Source organism: Protomyctophum parallelum (genome assembly GCF_964188405.1).
Source record: "Protomyctophum parallelum genome assembly, chromosome: 6".
Lineage (NCBI taxonomy): Eukaryota > Metazoa > Chordata > Actinopteri > Myctophiformes > Myctophidae > Protomyctophum > Protomyctophum parallelum.
The window spans coordinates 3,762,765-3,782,808 of NC_139701.1; the positions used below are offsets into that span (position 1 = coordinate 3,762,765).

General features: G+C 45.4%; 1 protein-coding gene across 1 annotated transcript in view; it reads right to left on the reverse strand.

Moving 5' to 3' along the window:
* The window catches only part of ttll7 (tubulin tyrosine ligase-like family, member 7), a gene marked incomplete at its 3' end in the record, with an annotated part of 102,213 nt that overhangs the window by 68,849 nt on the left and 13,320 nt on the right, over positions 1-20,044 (reverse strand). Inside the window, 4 exon segments of the mRNA XM_083768051.1 lie at positions 3,416-3,580; positions 8,081-8,297; positions 16,371-16,529; positions 18,225-18,292. Of these exon segments, the coding sequence (XP_083624177.1) occupies positions 3,416-3,580; positions 8,081-8,297; positions 16,371-16,529; positions 18,225-18,292 (609 nt within the window).

Below are 20,044 nucleotides of genomic sequence, written 5' to 3' on the forward strand. Positions count from 1 at the left end.
AGGATGCGGCCGTACCTCTTGTGGAGAGTTGCCCACAGTGACTCTGGGGGTTGCACTTCTTGGCTATAGTGTAAGCCAGCCATATGGCTGCTACTATCCTGCTACTGTCCACTGGGAAAGTCTCACCGTGATGGCTTCTCCCTTAGCCCAATCTGACCGGGCACCCATTTTGGTGTTGGCATCATGTTATGCTTTATCTATTGAAAAATAGCAGATCTACAAGCTCATACCGCGCCACCGAGTGGCGCGATACGAGCTTGTAGGTCTGCTATTTTTGAAAAATCGAAGAGCGACTGACATTTTTAGAATCTGATCTCAGGTCAGAATGGGTTAATCAGACCAGTGTGTGTCCAGTGGAAACCTCGTATGAATCTGATCTCAGGTCAGAATGGGTTAGTGGTGGAGCCCCAAGCAACGAGCAGCTGATCCCCTGTTCTGAAGGGAGCAGTCCTGTCCCCGTATGCCCTTAGTGCCCTCACTGGGGCAGAGGCAGCTCAGCCTCATGTCCTCCGCGGGTGGATCAACAGGGACACTTACCGAGAGGACATTCTGCGGTATAAAAGCTGGGTTCGGCTTAATGAAGCTCATAGCCTATTTTAGGAAGTATAAGCTAGCAGCTATTAACCACCCAGGCGGCTATGTCGAGGAGGGGGTGTTGATAACGCCACGCCAGGAACTTAAAGTTAAAAAGGTTTTCTGTTGTGGAAAATCGTATCTTCTAGAAGAAGAAAAGTCAGGAAAGTGCACAAGAATCTCTCGGTACTTGAGTAATAAAATCTCTCGTCCTGAAAACCTTCAAATATTTATAAAAGAATTACAACAAAAAAATGATGTTGCTAAATACTGTACATTTTGGTAAAGTATAGTTACAAGAAGGGGTTCCTTCCCATAATGGGTGATCCAGGGCTGTACATGTACATGTCAGTGACTAGATGTGTCAGGTCGCCCTGCATCACAGCAGCAGACTGGACATTGGAAACCAACTGAAATGAGACTGAGGATTTAACCCATTCTGACCGGAGATCAGATTAAAAAAATGTCAGTCGTTCTTCGATTTTTCAAAAAATAGCAGACCTACAAGCTCGTATCGCGCCACTCGGTGGCGCGATATGAGCTTGTAGATCTGCTATTTTTCAATAGCTAAAGCATGACATGATGCCAACACCAAAATGGGTGCCCGTTCAGAATGGGTTAAAAAGGAGAGCGGAGAACAGAGGCACAGTGTGCAAAGCATCGACCGTCCAGACACCACAACTCTTGAGCAGAGCGGGCCCACTTTTGATGAGGAGGAAAGAAAGGAGAGAGCGCCGCAGAAGTGGCGTGGAAGGGAAGGGAAGGGGGCAGAAGGTCCAGCTGAGCCGGGCAGCGAGCAGCCATACTGGACTGACGGAGTGAGAACGTGAGGGGAAGAAAGGATCAAGCGTGGCGGGGTTGGCGTGAGAGGGCTGGAAGGACGCCGTTATTAAAAAGTGAGATCTGAAGGGGAGGTGATAGGTGAAACTATGTGTGAAGACCGCAACAGGACGGAGAGAGGGTGGGGAAATGGAGAGATCTTATAGAGCAGAGGTTATGTAAGGACTGGAGATGCGAACAGCAGAACAAACTTGTCAGAAGAATATCTCTGGTTCACTTTTGGGCTCCAATCCACAGGCCTATATGGACTGTGGACACAAGCAGTGGTGGAAAAAGTTAATTTTTAAATTGAATCGTGACTCTTTTGTCCCTAGACTCTTTTCTTTTCGTATCGATGCGTGCGGATAAAAAGCAGCCTTGAATCAGACACGGTGAGAGCAGACACAGTAGGGGTGAGGTGTTTGGATGAGCGAAGACGAGTGGCGGATGAGGTGATTCTTCTCGTAGGAATGTTGTTTTCAACCAGACTCTTCCTGCAGCCAAACAATGTATTGAAGCTTGTTGAATCACTGTCATAACAACGCCCATCAAACCTCGGCTCGCTGGCCTTCAAATGGATGACTGTACAGTAGGCGGTATGTGTGGACTGGCAAGTGTGGAAGCGTGTACATGTAGTGTTACACAGTGCACGTGCGTGCATGCTTGTGTGCGTGCGCGCCACACACTTGTGTACATTATCTGTAGGGCGTTAGTTTGCATGTGTGTGGTTTATGCTTTGGTATCGAGCATGCTCTGCTTTTTGAGAACCTCTGTGTTTCTCTCCATTCACTTCACTTTCAATTGTTTCATTTTGGTCATCAGTTCATGTACAAAACAAATAATTTGTTATAAATACTAGCCCTTACCCGTTGTGAGATATCCCCCCCCCCCCCCCCCCTTGTCACTAATAAATTCATTATTCATTTATAATTTGTTAAATTGGAGCGATTGGTGCAGGCAATGGAACTAATTTGGTTCCATTTGTACACTCTCTGAGTTACAGACCCATCAGGGTCCATTTGGTTCCAAACTATCATTTAGCTGGGGACCCCCTGGAACCTCCCTCAAGGACCCCTGGGGGTCTCCGGACCCCACTTTGGGACCAACTGCCTTAGATGTAGTTGTGTGTGTGCAAGTTGTAGTCTAGCCTCTCTATGATTGCTTTCCTCACTTCTAGTCAGCCTGTTATTTGTTGTCTCCACCAGGCCGAAGGCATGTGGGGAGAGTATGTTTTGCACTTCGTCCGTCCGTGTGTCCGTCCGTCCGTCCGTCCGTGTGTCCGTGTGTCCGTGAACAGCTAATCTCGGCCACCGTTAACCCGGTCGATGCCAAATTTTGCACACACACTCCCTGGATGCCAACGATGAACCTCTGCCCCAAACTTTCCAGAACGGCCTGTTATAGCGCCACCAGGAGGCCGCTTTGTGCAAAACAAGTTTTTTCACAGTACACCTACAGATTTTGTCCAAACATCACGCAAATTAGTACACAGTCTCTCTAGAGCCATTCAACGAAACGGGTCTTTCAGATTTCTCAGACTCCATCCTGATTGGTTAAGATTGGCTTCCAAAGTTCACAGGAGTGCTCAGTTTCAAACAAAATGCTGCAAATCATGAACACATCGCGTGATTTCCGTGAAATTGTGCACGCACATTCCCACTAGGCCGAGGACGAAATGCCACATGAACAATTTCAACTCAGCCTCAAGGTGGCGCTATAACTGGCCCAAAAGTGTTTTTACCTCTAACTGCACGGATCTGTGGATAACCTGGTGGAGACCTGTGCCCAGAAGGGCACTTTTTCTAGTTTAATATATTTTTTACTGGACTTAACCTGCATAGCTTTGTCATTCTGCATCTGTGTCCTCACTTGACATGCATGAGACTGGACGATGGTGTCGCATGGCACTGTAGTACGACAAAGTATGAATCAGACTAAGTGAACAGGTGTTTTTGTCGAGTAGCACCGTCCGTCGCGCAACGAAGCATATTATATAAATTATAAATCTGTTTAAATCACTCACAGAGACGTCGCCCCAGAACTTGCCCACGTCATAGTCGTTGGAGCGGAGGAACTCTGTGAACCAGCCTATGGACCTCTTGCTGCCTTTGTCCGCTGTGTCGTCCCGCTCAAAGTTCTCGTTGTGCTTGTTGACCGAGTAGTTGGTCAGGTGCATGTACAGCTGGCTCTGTGGAGGGACAGAGAGAGAGGACAGAGAGGTTACATACAATTTACAATTACAATTTACAATTTACAATTTTACAATTTAGGCATTTAGCAGACGTTCTTAATCCAGAGCGACTTACATTTAAGCAAGAACAAAAAGCATGGGAATACATCACATAAAAGCATTTATCATGAAACATAAATCCATGCACACTACGCCCTGTCCGTACTTGGTAGTTACATAAATCCATGCACACTACGCCCTGTCCGTACTTGGTAGTTACATAAATCCATGCACACTACGCCCTGTCCGTACTCGGTACGCGACCCGTGTCATCACAGAGGTCAGCTCTTCCTGTGGAACTTAAAACATCATTCTGGCTTTCCGCTTTCTGGACATTTTGGCACCATGGGTTTGAATCCCGGTTAGGACATAACAAGGTTATGGATTGCAGCTGTTAAGCCTGTTGCGCACTGGGGGTTGCACGCTGAGAATAGTCGATCTACAAGCTCACAACGTTCCACGACTCAACTCATTGTAGTCTTGTAGATCTATTTTCTGCAGCAGGGGCAGTGAATCGCAAATTCTGTGGGCTTTTTTTTTCTCTTTATTTTTAACCAACCCCCGCGTTTCGTGCATATACGTAGCATGTCCGGTACACAAACCAGCAACCTCTGGTTACACCCCCTCTTCTCAAACCTCTGGTTACACCCCCTCTTCTCAAACCTCTGGTTACACCCCCTCTTCTCAAATCATAGCCGTGTTTAATACCAAAACATCATTAGCATACACACAGCAGTCCCATGAAGCACTTTAAACGCTTTGATGTTCCTTTTAACAGCGTCTCTGGCTTCATGTGGTAGACAATGGATCCTTGTCCCTCTGTCCATAATGGAATCAGGGGTGACCGTGGACCACTCTGGCCCCCGTTGGCTGTCTGAAAGTCACTCTCTGTGGGATTGCACATCCAATCATCCATCTCCAATGGCATGAGTCACTCCATCATGTGTCACGGACCGCTAAGACATAATACAGCGTTTATGACACAGCCCGGTGGATCGGACACACTGTGAAATCCACCGCTAAGACAATACAGCGTTTATGACACAGCCCGGTGGATCGGACACACTGTGAAATCCACCACTAAGACAATACAGCGTTTATGACACAGCCCGGTGGATCGGACACACTGTGAAATCCACCACTAAGACAATACAACGTTTATGACACAGCCCGGTGGATCGGACACACTGTGAAATCCACCACTAAGACAATACAGCGTTTATGACGCAGCCCGGTGGATCGGACACACTGTGAAATCCACCACTAAGACAATACAACGTTTATGACGCAGCCCGGTGGATCGGACACACTGTGAAATCCACCACTAAGACAATACAGCGTTTATGACGCAGCCCGGTGGATCGGACACACTGTGAAATCCACCACTAAGACAATACAGCGTTTATGACGCAGCCCGGTGGATCGGACACACTGTGAAATCCACCACTAAGACAATACAGCGTTTATGACACAGCCCGGTGGATCGGACACACTGTGAAATCCACCACTAAGACAATACAACGTTTATGACACAGCCCGGTGGATCGGACACACTGTGAAATCCTGAGCGTCCGCTTTGACTCTGAGGGCTGTATTTTGCGTGTCTTAAGTACCAGGTCTTATTACCTAACTTGAGTAAACTAAAGACCTGGAGGCGTGATCAATGCTCTTTGGCCACTCAGAATAGCCAAAGAGCATTGATCACGCCTCCAGGTCTTTAGTTTACTCAAGTTAGGTAATAAGACCTGGTACTTAAGACACGCAAAATACAGCCATGAGAGTGTTACGAATGGAGCCACACAGATCTGCCAGGGAATTAACGCTGGGGATTTTTTACTCTGCCGTCTGTGTGTGTGTCTGTGTGTGTGTGTGTGTGTGTGTGTGTGTGAGAGAGAGAGAGAGAGAGAACATCAGCATGCATGACTTGACATGAGATATGGGCTCCCATGGTGTGTGTGTGTGTGCATGTGTGCGTACAGTAAATGAACATGCCTGAAATAACAGCGTGTGTGTGTACACACACACACATGTGTGCGTGTGATGTGAATATGAAAGATAGGTCTGTATGATAAGAAAGACAGGGTGTGTGCTTGCATGTGCTTACATCATATTATCAGTAGCAGGCTGTGGTTCCGCAGGTGAAGAACCTTGAGGCAAACATCAGCCGCCTGATATTACATGAGACATCTGCCGTGTGAATGTGTTTGCTCAGGTGTGTGTGTGTGTGTGTGTGTGTGTGCTTGCGTGCTATGCATGCATGTAGCATGTAGCATGTGGAGAAGCAACAGGAATGGCCTTGCAGGCATCCGCATCCACATTTGGAAAACGTTGGCGTGCGTCTGCGGTATGATTCTGTATGTTTACTCATGCCAGCAGTGTCTACATGAGTGTGACTGTTTGTTTACGGTCGGGAGTATCTGTTCTCTCTGCACGCAGGCAGGACGTCTGTGGTCTTTCTCACAGGTCACATGGCATCATGGCCCCCATGATGCCATGAGCTGTGGCTGTGTTTTGCTGTGTTAATTGTCAGTGTTTTGCTGTGTTAATTGTCAGTGTTTTGCTGTGTTAATTGTCAGTGTTTTGCTGTGTTAATTGTCAGTGTTTTGCTGTGTTAATTGTCAGTGTTTTGCTGTGTTAATTGTCAGTATTTTGCCTTGAAATCCGCAAAAGAAAACGCAGAAAATCTGCGTAATTTCGCGCAAAAGTGGAGGGGATATCACCCCCTCCTCATGCAATTTTTCAGATACCCCCCAAATATGTCCCCCCCCCCAGTTATAAATCGCCCACCTGGTGTCTGGTGCTTGTATACAGAATGGTGGACACTTCAAAGTTGGAGAGGTGCAGACTATAGCAGAGTGCAAACATCAAAGAACAGACTCTGTATTTCAGCTCTGTTGCTCTTTCACCTGATGAAGGCAGCTCGTGCAGAAAGGTCGGTGAAGGTGAAGTAAAACACAGCAGAGGGTAAATGCGAATGTTCTGCTCTCTCATCCTACTATGAATGCGCATCGGTCTGTGTGTCTATACTGTACTAGCCCATTCTGACCTGAGATCAGATTCATACGAGGTTTCCGCCGGACACACACTGGTCTGATGAACCCAATCTGACCTGAGATCAGATTCTAAAAATGTCAGTCGTTCTTCGATTAAAAAAAAAATAGCAGACCTACAAGCTCGTATCGCGCCACTCGGTGGCGCGATATGAGCTTGTAGATCTGCTATTTTTAAATAGCTAAAGCATAACATGACGCTGACACCAAAATGGGTGCCCGTTCAGAATGGGCTAGTTCACGTATCTCCAGAGACGTCTGAACGGAGGACGTGAGGGAGTGTGGAGTCGGATAGGAGGTAGACCAAAGTCATTGATCCAATCGATACGCCCATATATCACCATACATGGGGCACAGTTGGTAGTGCTGTCGCCTCACAGCTAGAAGGTCCTGGGTTCGATTCCCGCTCGGGACGCTGTGGGTGCAGGCGGCCATACCCGAGGCGGAGTTGGCGAAAGGGCCTTTCTGTGTGGAGTTTGCATGTTCTCCACGTGTCCCCTATAGCCTAGGGTATAGGTACCCTCACAAAAAACATGCAGTAATCCTGGTCTCTAAACTGCCTCCCCGTGGCCAGCCGGGGCGCCTGATGGAGGGGAAAGGAACTGGTTTGGAATAACGTGTTCCTTCCACGCGCTACGTCCAACCAGGGAAACTCACCCCTGTCAGGTGTAAAGGAGCAATTTGGACACTCAGGCATGAAGGAAGAATAAGTTCAAGTCCGTTGCTCTCCCCTTGTCCCCCATATATGGGGACTAGGTTGGTGGAGGGTGTGTAGAGCCCAGGAACACATTAGATAATTGACATAGGTGAAAAATGGGTTACAAAATCGTGGGATAAAAATTATATAAATAGAGTTTAATATGAAGATCCGGTTATACCAGAACCGCCCATCTGACCACTCTGCCCATACCATATACTGTGTAATCACCTACAATTCCACTTGTTTAATCTGTATTCTGACTGCGTTCTCTATCCTGATTGGATAAAATTGGTATCCCGGCCTGAAAATGTATTTTCTGGTTAATAAAAAGCTGGAGAGTCATGGAGACTCCTGCTACTGAACAAACACTCTATAGCATTGAGTACTATCACAATATAGAGCTTTTTAACACATATTTTAACCAAAGAAAATCACTTACCATACATTTAAGTAAATAGGTTTTCAATGTACAGTAATGAGTCCCGGGATGCAGGGATGGTCTTATATATAACTAAAGCTCGCAAAATATGTATTATTTTTTACTGTAGCCTACATGCCAAGTACAGTATTGCATCCCGAGGATGCAGAGGTCGTTGTTTTATTGCGTCCCTTAACTATAAACTGCGTTTTGGGATGCAAAATGCACCCTATTTTAATCTCTGCTCCAGTACTCTCCACCTCCGGTTCCGTGTCTTGGTAAATACTCACCAGGTTGGCGTCGCTGGGCGCGTGGTACTTCTCGGTGCCCATCCGCACCAGGCCGTCGTTGTAGAGGAAGATACGGAGCGGATCGCAGGACGTCACCAGGATGTAGATGCGGAGGTCGAACTTGTAACCCTCCATGAGGAAGGGCTTGTCCAGGTACTCCTGCACGATGAAGTGGTCCTGGGAGGGGAGCTTCTCACAGTTACGGATCAGAGAGATCCTACAGGAGACGGAGAGCAGTGGGAAAAGGATTCAGAAATGAGGTGCAGCCACAAGCCCTACACACACCGGGTGCGCAGCGACGCGGTACAGGCAACGCCTGGAAAATAGAACGGTGGTGTATCGGAGTGTCAGGCGAGGCGTGAACGCGTGTCGGACGGAGCCGGTGTGGGACAGGTTCATTGAAAATAACGGAGGCGGCTGTTTTGACGCGCGGCGTTCGCAGACGGTGTGTGTAGCCCTACACACATCCAAATATGGGTGCAGGATCCGAAAAAAATTACTGAGTTATAAGGAAAGAGGAGATCCACCCAATTTATTTCATTAATAACAGAGCGGACAAAGCAATAATGTTTCGGCCGGTGAGGCTCTGTTTTTAATAAAAAAAACATTCTGAACTTTTAAAACGGTGTGCAGAACTCCTCTTTCCTTTCTCGGGAAAAGTATTCACACGTTTGTTATACTTAAGTATCACACTACAAATCTAAACTATAAAGTATTGGTATCAAAATGTACTTAAAGTACCAAAAGTAGAAAGTGCTCATCATCATGCAGAATGTCTCATTTAATAATAATTTCACATGTAAATCTTTTGAAAATAGCAGATCAACGCATTGTGAGCTTGTAGATCGGCTATTTTCAAATGGCGTAATTGTATATAGGGATATACATTAAGTGGTTGATGTATGTTTTGTAGTAATAAATCGTAAAAGTAACTGAATAACTACGTTTACTGAAAACTGGAAATACTCTAGTAAAGTTTAAAAAATACAGTACTTGAGTAAATGTACTTTACACCACTGATAAAGATAAAATGAGATAAGATAGATATGACATACTGAAAAATAGAGAGAGAGAGAGAGAGCTCCAGTACAGTGTCTCGTACAGATAAGCGAACGACAGTTTAGATCATAAGTAATGCTTAATAAATTTTCCGTTGTATGACATGCGCTTTGGCATAAATCAGTATAAGAAAGTATAAATCCGGGTTTTAGACAGAGAGACAGGTAGATAAAGACTAACAGCCTAGCTAGCTCCTGGGATTTTCTCACCTATATACAGATCAGTTGATTTATGCTCATTTGTCAGTGGCATAATAAAATATAGCATAGAAAAGACATAGAGGATAATTAAAATAAGATGGATCGGGGCGAGGCAGGAACCATGAACATGACTTAGAGGCATCCTTGTCAGCTTCTCTGAGGTGTTGGAAAACGACACGGTATATACTATTTATGTGTGTCCAGTCCACAGCGTGAAGGATCACTTCACCCGTTTTCAACATTTGGTCCTCACTAATGCTCATTATAATATGGTAAAAACAACATTTGGTCCTCACTAATGCTCATTATAATATGGTAAAAACAACATTTGGTCCTCACTAATGCTCATTATAATGTGGTAAAAACAACATTTGGTCCTCACTAATGCTCATTATAATGTGGTAAAAACAACATTTGGTCCTCACTAATGCTCATTATAATATGGTAAAAACAACATTTGGTCCTCACTAATGCTCATTATAATATGGTAAAAACAACATTTGGTCCTCACTAATGCTCATTATAATATGGTAATAACTAGGGCCGGGACTAATTGCGATTAATTTAGATTAATTAACTACAGAAAAATTTATCGCGATTAACTACAGATAAATTAATCGCACCTTTTTTTTCACCGCGGAACGTTTCTCACTGGGCGCTTTTCTATAGTACTGTAAACTGGAAATAATAAAAAGTCACGCCATTTTGTGTTGCCTAGAACTGGAGGTCTGACAAAAAACAGTAACAATATGAAGTAAGTACAGCTTTGTGATGTCACTGAGATGTACTTGTTACTGTTACTATTTTTTTTCAGACCTCCAGTTCTAGGCAACACAGAATGGGGTGACTTTTATTATTATTTCCACAACAGGTATATTAATGACAGTAAAATGTTGAAAATGAGTGGTATCCTGTAGTCACTATTCATTGATTCACTGGGATACCAAAAAACATGTTGAATATTGATATGCGATTAAAATGCGATGAATCTAGATTAATTAATCGCAAAGCCTCTGATTAATTAGATTCATTTTTTTAATCGAGTCCCAGCTCTAGTAAAAACATAACCTTCTACTTGGTCTGTGTGTCAGAGGAGGGTTCAGAAACCTGCCTAACAGTAACACTGACATCATTAGTAGACAGCTTAAGTCATTTCAAACATTATTAGTTGCGACCGCAGGTCACAGTGAACTATGAAATCGTGCATTTCCTGTCAGTCAGTCAGTCACGCCCCATATATGGTCAGTCAGTCAGTCAGTCACGCCCCATATATGGTCAGTCAGTCATGCCTCGTGAAATCACGTGATGTCATCAATATTAAGCCCATATATGGAGATCCCTGATGTCATCAAGATTGGCCAGCAACTCTACATCTCACCTCAAACCTCAAACCCTTAGATCTCCATATATGGAGCTGACCTGACCTGTTTTGACATTCCATAATTGATCCTCCCCATCCATGCATCCTTCCTCTTCGATGTCTCCCTTTTGACTGATGGCTGTCCATTTAAACTCTAGAAGGGCCCGCCCCAAAGTTATTAGTGCAGCCGCGCCTGGAAGCCAAAACTAGAGTTCTCAACAGGCCCGAAAATGAAGGCCCGGCCCTACCTGGGCCCTCATCAAACCCTGTACACTCATGACCCTGTAACTTTAACCCATTAAGACCGATTGAGGCCGATTCTATAAATCTCTTCTAAACTCAAACGTTTTCATTCAAGGATGACCAAAAAATATGTATATGCATTTGACCACCAACCCATCTAGAGTTTTGACAAATCTTCAAGACTTTTAAAAGATCTAAAAGCTCACGAAGTAGGCTACATGCATTCAGTGAATGCGTACAGTACCATTACGTTCATTGGGAACATTTTTGATGAGTAAGCCATAATAACACCTCAAATATTTTCCAAGGAGAACAAGCTTTTTGGCTCCACGGCGCCTCAAACTTTCCAAAACATTCGGTTACGTTTGGTACCTAAGCCTTTAGTCTAAATAAAACTAAAATAGAGATAGCGGTATACAAATGTTGGCTTGTTTGAACTGTTTGTGCAGCACCACACACTGCCGGCATCTGGAGAACGTTGAGATTTCTCTGAAACTCAAACTCCACTCTGTGTGAGCGGGCGTACTACATCAAATGCTGCTGCAGGGGTCTCCTGACTTCAGGCGGGTTAATAGGAACGGACGTTGTACTCCGTTTCGACCTCCACTCCTAATTCATTTGCTTTGGTCTCATGTCACTGGCACTCAGGCCTTATAGTACGCAGGCCGGGGTCTTTCTGGGCTGGAGAAGTTAGAGAAATAGTACTTCTGTGGGTGTGTGTGTGCGTGCGTGCGTGTATGTTTTAATGGTTACTCTCTTCAAAAGCTAGTGTCTGTGGTCATATGTGTTTGTGTGTGCGCGTGCACATGTGTGGGCTGAATGCAGGGCTGAGGGGCGCTTTCAAAACAGTCTGCAACTATGAGCAACCCCTTAGTCCAACTTAAAACATATCACCATCACTCAGAGCTCAGCAGACAGGAGATAAATTGGTTACATGCATAGCCTGGCAGGGCCCCTTATAGTCATACAAACAGGCACGCGCACACACGTGCACACACAATATTTGGCCTAGATGTACAGAGGTGATTGTCTGAAAGGTTGCAGTTCTGAGGTACTGAGGTGGTGCCGTGGCTTGTAACCACCAAAGGAAAAACTGCAAAACATTATTCATTTTCGTGGCCCTTAGGAACTGGCTGAAATCCTATCTGAGGGAGCGTATAGTCTGTTACGATATAACCCAAGCATTCGCCTGCGCAGTTATATCCAATTGACCAACAGTGTCATAAGTAACGCCAATGAGACGTTATCAGAGGCCTCGTTTATCAAAACTTGGAGGAGGTATACAGTACGTGCAGAAAGCTAATGTCGGATTACGGTGGAATAAATTCTTAGATCCTGAGCTTTTAACAAACAAAAAAAAACAACCCAAACAGGCGTGTGACAGCGTCAATGAGGTGCTGAACTGTTGCCGTTCCCTGTGGATTAATCATTCACCCCTCATCACGCTTTGTCCCTGCCAGCGACAAGAACGCTGTGTCACAGTTTAACTCAGCATTAAGGCTTCTCTGCTTATCTAAGTGCATTGACAGAGCATTAAGGCTCTCTGCTTATCTAAGTGCATTGACAGAGCATTAAGGCTTCTCTGCTTATCACAGTGCATTGACAGAGCATTGAGGCTCTCTGCTTATCAAAGTGCATTGACAGAGCATTAAGGCTCTCTGCTTATCAAAGTGCATTGACAGAGCATTAAGGCTCTCTGCTTATCTAAGTGCATTGACAGAGCATTAAGGCTTCTCTGCTTATCTAAGTGCATTGACAGAGCATTAAGGCTCTCTGCTTATCTAAGTGCATTGACAGAGCATTGAGGCTCTCTGCTTATCAAAGTGCATTGACAGAGCATTGAGGCTCTCTGCTTATCTAAGTGCATTGACAGAGCATTAAGGCTTCTCTGCTTATCAAAGTGCATTGACAGAGCATTAAGGCTCTCTGCTTATCAAAGTGCATTGACAGAGCATTAAGGCTCTCTGCTTATCAAAGTGCATTGACAGAGCATTAAGGCTCTCTGCTTATCAAAGTGCATTGACAGAGCATTAAGGCTCTCTGCTTATCAAAGTGCATTGACAGAGCATTAAGGCTTCTCTGCTTATCTAAGTGCATTGACAGAGCATTAAGGCTTCTCTGCTTATCTAAGTGCATTGACAGAGCATTGAGGCTCTCTGCTTATCAAAGTGCATTGACAGAGCATTAAGGCTTCTCTGCTTATCTAAGTGCATTGACAGAGCATTAAGGCTCTCTGCTTATCAAAGTGCATTGACAGAGCATTGAGGCTCTCTGCTTATCAAAGTGCATTGACAGAGCATTAAGGCTCTCTGCTTATCAAAGTGCATTGACAGAGCATTGAGGCTCTCTGCTTATCAAAGTGCATTGACAGAGCATTAAGGCTCTCTGCTTATCAAAGTGCATTGACAGAGCATTAAGGCTCTCTGCTTATCTAAGTGCATTGACAGAGCATTAAGGCTCTCTGCTTATCAAAGTGCATTGACAGAGCATTAAGGCTCTCTGCTTATCTAAGTGCATTGACAGAGCATTAAGGCTCTCTGCTTATCAAAGTGCATTGACAGAGCATTAAGGCTTCTCTGCTTATCTAAGTGCATTGACAGAGCATTAAGGCTCTCTGCTTATCAAAGTGCATTGACAGAGCATTAAGGCTCTCTGCTTATCAAAGTGCATTGACAGAGCATTAAGGCTCTCTGCTTATCAAAGTGCATTGACAGAGCATTGAGGCTCTCTGCTTATCAAAGTGCATTGACAGAGCATTAAGGCTCTCTGCTTATCAAAGTGCATTGACAGAGCATTGAGGCTCTCTGCTTATCAAAGTGCATTGACAGAGCATTAAGGCTCTCTGCTTATCAAAGTGCATTGACAGAGCATTAAGGCTCTCTGCTTATCTAAGTGCATTGACAGAGCATTAAGGCTCTCTGCTTATCAAAGTGCATTGACAGAACATTAAGGCTCTCTGCTTATCTAAGTGCATTGACAGAGCATTAAGGCTCTCTGCTTATCAAAGTGCATTGACAGAGCATTAAGGCTCTCTGCTTATCTAAGTGCATTGACAGAGCATTAAGGCTCTCTGCTTATCTAAGTGCATTGACAGAGCATTAAGGCTTCTCTGCTTATCTAAGTGCATTGACAGAGCATTAAGGCTCTCTGCTTATCAAAGTGCATTGACAGAGCATTAAGGCTCTCTGCTTATCAAAGTGCATTGACAGAGCATTAAGGCTCTCTGCTTATCAAAGTGCATTGACAGAGCATTAAGGCTCTCTGCTTATCAAAGTGCATTGACAGAGCATTAAGGCTCTCTGCTTATCAAAGTGCATTGACAGAGCAGAGCCGAGAGAGAAGAGAAGAGAAGTTGATAAGAGCCTCGGCTGTGGTCCATGATGTGCGAGGGGGAACCTGGGCGCTAACAAGCAGACAGCTAGCTGAATGATGAGGACGGGGGTTAACGCCATTAGTTAGCCGAGGAGGACTGAGCAGAAGAAGGGGACGACATGATTGATGAGCCGGGGTGTCAGGTAATCACAGCCCACTCTCCCCTGCCTATTTAATTTGACGCCAGAGGGGCGTCTCTCGCCTATTTAAGCCCCGCACATGCACACACACACACACACACACACACTTTTTTTTGTTCCTTCTTTTCTAACAAGCTCCACCTCAGACACAAACAATAACTTCATTTAGTTTGCCGGCGGAAAATAAATTACGGGGGAAGGCGGGGAGAGGTAGATATAAGTTAATTTCCTGCCGCGTCACACCGCGCAGAAAATAAGAGCAGAAATCCAATCTCGCAGGCCGCTCCACCATTGAGTGGTTGACCTAAACTCATTATCTTTCACTTTCTTAATGTGTCATAATAATTCAGGCTTTGCAGGCTTTTATTTTTTAATGAATATAGGCTTCGTGCAGCAGGGATTTAAAAGGCAAGGCTCCTAACACAATTAGAGTCAGCCACAAAGTGAGAGACAATGCTTTCAAATGCCTCAAAATCTTTTTTAAATAGCAGATGTACGAGCTCACAATGTGTCGCGATGTGACAAATTGTGAGCTTGTAGATTGTCTATTTTCAAATAGCTGAAATGTATATAGGGTTGAAGACATTAATGTATGGTTTGTAACAATAATCAAAATCTACAAAGTAACTAGTAACTAAAACCTAAAATAAATGTAGTGGAGTAAAAGTACAATATTTGGATCCGAGATGTAGTGGAGTAGAAGTAAAAGTATTGGAAATTGGAAATACAAATACCTCAAAATCGTATACTTCTGTGTCCTTGAGCAATACATCGAACTCTTAACTCCACCCAATGAGCAGGCTGGTGCCTCTCATGGCTGCCTCCGCCGTTGGTATGTGAGTGAACAGTATTTGAATGGCTGAATGTAAATCACATTGTAAAGGCGCTTTGGATAAAGGGTGCCATAGAAATGCAGCCCATTTACTTCATATACTGTAATGGGGTCTCTGCAGTTCATGTGGTTAAAAGGCATGATATTCACATTCAGCCACTCAGAGAGGACTCAGCCTCACCCCCGTCTTTTGACTCAAAGGCACTATTATAGAGACCCATAAGTATCCTGGAGCAGCCATCTTGTTCCATTTTACATTCTGACTCGGTCTCTACTGATGGTGCCCCATAAGACCATGCAATAATCGTATGCAGACTCAAGACTGTGAGGGAAGTAACTGCCTGTGTGTGTGTGTGTGTGTGTGCGTGTGTGTGTGTGTGTGTGTGTGTGTGTGTGCGACTGTGCGTGCGTGTCATCTATTGTGCTGGCTATAGCTACTGATTTATGGTGATTGCAACCAGCGAAGTGAATTGGGGACAGCAATGAGAATCAGCACAGCCTTTGAGTCAATGTGGATGCGGTCGTGATGCGTTTGCCACAGACAGACACGGTCACATGCATCATCCTGCCCCCTTTTGTTTTGTTTTGATCGCACTCGTCTGCTCTCGGGTCTCATGCTAATTTCTTCCTTCACTTTGCTGTTTACGCTGCCTTTTCAAAATATCACTCCCTCTCTTCCCTTCCCTTCCTTCTCTCACATCCCTCCATCAATGCCTCTTGACGCCTGATTAGTACTTGGTTGTTGCACAGGTGTTGTGCCCACCGCCCGAAGGCAGTCAGACCTAGAAGTGCACAATGCGTCACGCTGCGACACGTTCTGAGCTTGTAGATCAGGGTGTTAGCATTATGTTATAATTTAGCTATTGAAAAATAGCAGATCTACAAGCTCATAGCACGCTAAGAGCTTGTAGGTCTGCTATTTTAGAAAAATCGAAGAACCACTGACATATAGAAACATAGCTTTTTCAGAAAACTGTCAGGATGTAGAAGACATTTTTAGAATCTGATCTCAGGTCGAAATGGGTTAAGCATGATATGCTGCGGGGTGTTTGTGACCCCCGCGCCGGGCGCTAGCTGACCTTACCCGTGACCCATGGCTCCGTTGGCGGGTTTGACGATGAACGTCTTCTGCTTGCGTTTCCGGCGCAGCTCCTTGACGTAGTTCTGGAACTGGGTGTACTCGGCGGGGAAGATCCACGTCTTGGGGGTGAAGCTGTACTCCTGAGGCTGGCACTTGATCATTCTGAAGACATGGGAGAGCAATGGATTTGGTGTATGATATGAATAGGCCTTGTAGTCATACTGTACACACATGACACAGTGACGTCCTCAGCGTTGATTGATACATTTAAGCATTAGTGTATCTCAGCATACACTCAACATCTCAACAATCATGAATCCGGGCGCGCACAGCCAAAACAGCATTGCCTTTTGACCAATCCTGCCTGTGACCCTAAAATTAGCTTAACACTCCTTTGATTTTCAGATTTCCGCAGTTGTAAATCTGCGAGAATTGCTGTGGAAATAATATTGACGTTGGGTTTGGTGAAATACGGAGGACAGCATGTTCCCGTTTCCACAGTGAAGCAGACGCGGCACCCAACAACACGTAAGCCTGCTTTCTAACATGCTAGCTGGTTGAACTACATACAGTATGTCTGCTGAAAGTCCTATAGCTACTACCTAGATAGTACTGATTGCTAATAATGTTATATCACTAGCTGGGGGTGACGATGAGTATTACCTTCACTGTACCATCTTGTACTTTCCCTCCGGGGTCCCCCAGGGGGCTCTGTAATTGCCCCCCCCCCCCCCCCCTCCCATTTACACCAAATCTATTCGCGAAAATAGACCATCTATACAAGCTCACAACATGTCTTGTGAGATCAGCTATTTGAACAGTAATGTGTGTCTGTCTGTCTTTATGTCTGTCCCTATGTCTGTTTAGCCCATTCTGACCGGGCACCCATTTTGGTGTCGGCATCATGTCGTGCTTTAGCTATTGAAAAATAGCAGATCTACAAGCTCGTATCGCGCCACCGAGTGGCGCGATACGAGCTTGTAGGTCTGCTATTTTTTGAAAAATCGAAGAACGACTGACATTTTTTTGAATCTGATCTCAGGTCAGAATGGGTTAATCAGACCAGTGTGTGTCCGGCGGAAACCCCGTATGAATCTGATCTCAGGTCAGAATGTGTTAGAGTACCAACGGGTGACAAAGTGGCGTTGTTGAGCTTCAACACTGTGCACAGGTGCAGGTACATTACGTGATGTTGGGTGTGACTGTACAGTGACAGTAGTGGGCAGCGGTGGCCGAACGGTTTGCGGAGCGGTCTTGATATCGGAAAGGTTGCTAGTTCGTATCCCCTGACCGGCACGTTAAAATTACCACCGCTGAAGTGCCCTTATGGACAAGGCATTGAACCCCTACCATGAAATGTTCTATGAGCAGGGCCTGGCTGTAAACAAGTTCTTGAGCTTAGTCCAGTTACCCTGGGTAAACATAGTACCTTTCCTTTCCTTACAGTACAGTATCAGAACCCCCACATGGTAACTCTGTCATTTCTTGACTGTTTCAGACGCGGGGAGGTTCGCCGGAACCGGGCCGGCACTCTGGGCATGTTCATGTGGGTCTGGATGTTCCAGGGACCCCCACACGGTAACTTTGTCATTTCTCGACCGTTTTCGGACACGGGGAGGTTCGCCGGAACCGGACGGCCCCCTGGACGCGGTCTGGATGTTTCAGGGACCCCCACACGGTAACTTTGTCATTTCTCGCCCGTTACAGTACAGTACAGTAACTAACAACAAAAGTATAGTTGCACCACTCGGTTCACGCGGGTGTGACTTTGCTCAATGTTTGCCATTTCTTTCCAAATGCTCACCTATTATGACATGTCCATAACGCTAAAGGGTTCAGATTACTGGACAAACTTACTTTCCCATGTTTCGTGCCAGGCAGTCTTTCCGACAGATTTCCCCCATGCCGGGGTAGTGGTTAATTCTCTGCAGAGGGACAAGCAGACAAAATAATGTTGTTAGGGTCATTACACAACTACAACCCCTCCGCCCCCGCCCCCCTCCTGAAAATTGAGCACATTAACCCATTCTGACTGGGCACCCATTTTGGTGTCGGCATCATGTTATGCTTTAGCTATTGAAAAATAGCAGATCTACAAGCTCATATCGCGCCACCGAGTGGCGCGATACGAGCTTGTAGGTCTGCTATTTTTTGAAAAATCGAAGAACGACTGACATTTTTAGAATTTGATCTCAGGTCAGAATTTGGTTAATCAGACCAGTGTGTGTCCGGCGGAAACCTCGTATGAATCTGATCTCAGGTCAGAATAGGTTAAAGGCAGCAACCTGAAGTGAGCTTACAATGTTCTGACATTTATGCCCAATTACAGAACTCAAAACAAAAAGGTGACAGTGAGACCTTTCTTAACCCTTATTTGGTATTTCACGTCACATTTTGTGTGTTTTAAAAGGTTGAGGAAGGTGGATGGGAAGGTGGAAGAAAAAGGCAAAAAAAAAAAAAAAAAAGACTATCAATCTTAACTCTGAGAGAGGTAATTGGTTCTGCATCGCGGGCTCCCACAATTGTACGCAGTTGACAGTTGAATGAATTGCTTTGAATGCATGCAAGGAAGCTGTGGGGAGGGGAGAGAGCAATAGAAAGAGAAAAAAAAAGAACATGGTTTTCTGTATTCTTTGACCAAATGAGCCTGAACAGGGGGCGTTAATTAGGCTTGTATGAACAGAATTTTGACAGGAAAGTTTCAGAGTAAATCACTGGAAGGAGAGAAAGAGACGGAAAAAAATTAAAGGGAGAAGAGGGAGGGGAGGGGGAGGGGGAGGGGGGGCAACGAACGCAGAGTGTAAAAGGAATCTGCGATTATTATCCAAACGAGACAGACGTAATTAGGGATTTGGAGGAGGTTGCACAATTATGGCAACGCTGGGAAGGCAGTGTGCCGTGCTGCAGGCAGCATGAGGAGAAGAAATCAAAACCAATTGTTAAGGGATCTTTTTTTCCCTCCATCTAGAGCAATAAACCCCAAGGAACACAACAGCGAGAGCAGTTGCAGAACAAGCTACATCAAAACACGAGTCCCCGTCGAGACATTATACCCACACGCACACGGCGCTTTGAGCCGCTGAGCATTTGTAACGTCCAATCTATTTAGCTGAACCCCCCCCCCCCCCCGCCGCCTCCCACCGCCCTCGTGTACCGACACGCTCCGCTCCCCTCGACTGGCCTGTGATTTAATCGATCATTAGTGTCCAGTCTAATCAAATAGGCGCTCGACAAGATGGATGACTAACACATGAACCCGAGCGGAGAACGAGAAGGTTCACGCAGCGGGACAGCGAGGTCAGACAGAGGTAAGGCCACTTCACAGGAGTCTGCTGTTGGTTGAGCCTCCTTCACCGCATCAACGTCGCCCAGTCTGGATAGGCACTGGAAGGGGGGGCGGGGGGGGGGGGGGGGCTGACTCACAACATCACCCCCAATGCCTATCCACCCATCCTCACTCACAATACCACTCAAACGCCTATCCACTTGCAAGTAACATCACCCTATGGCCTAACACCTATATCCACTCACAACATCACCCTAATACCTATCCACTTATAACATCACCCTAACACCTATCCACTCACAACATCACCCTAACACCTATCCACTCACAACATCACCCTAACACCTATCCACTTACAACATCACCCTAACACCTATCCACTTACAACATC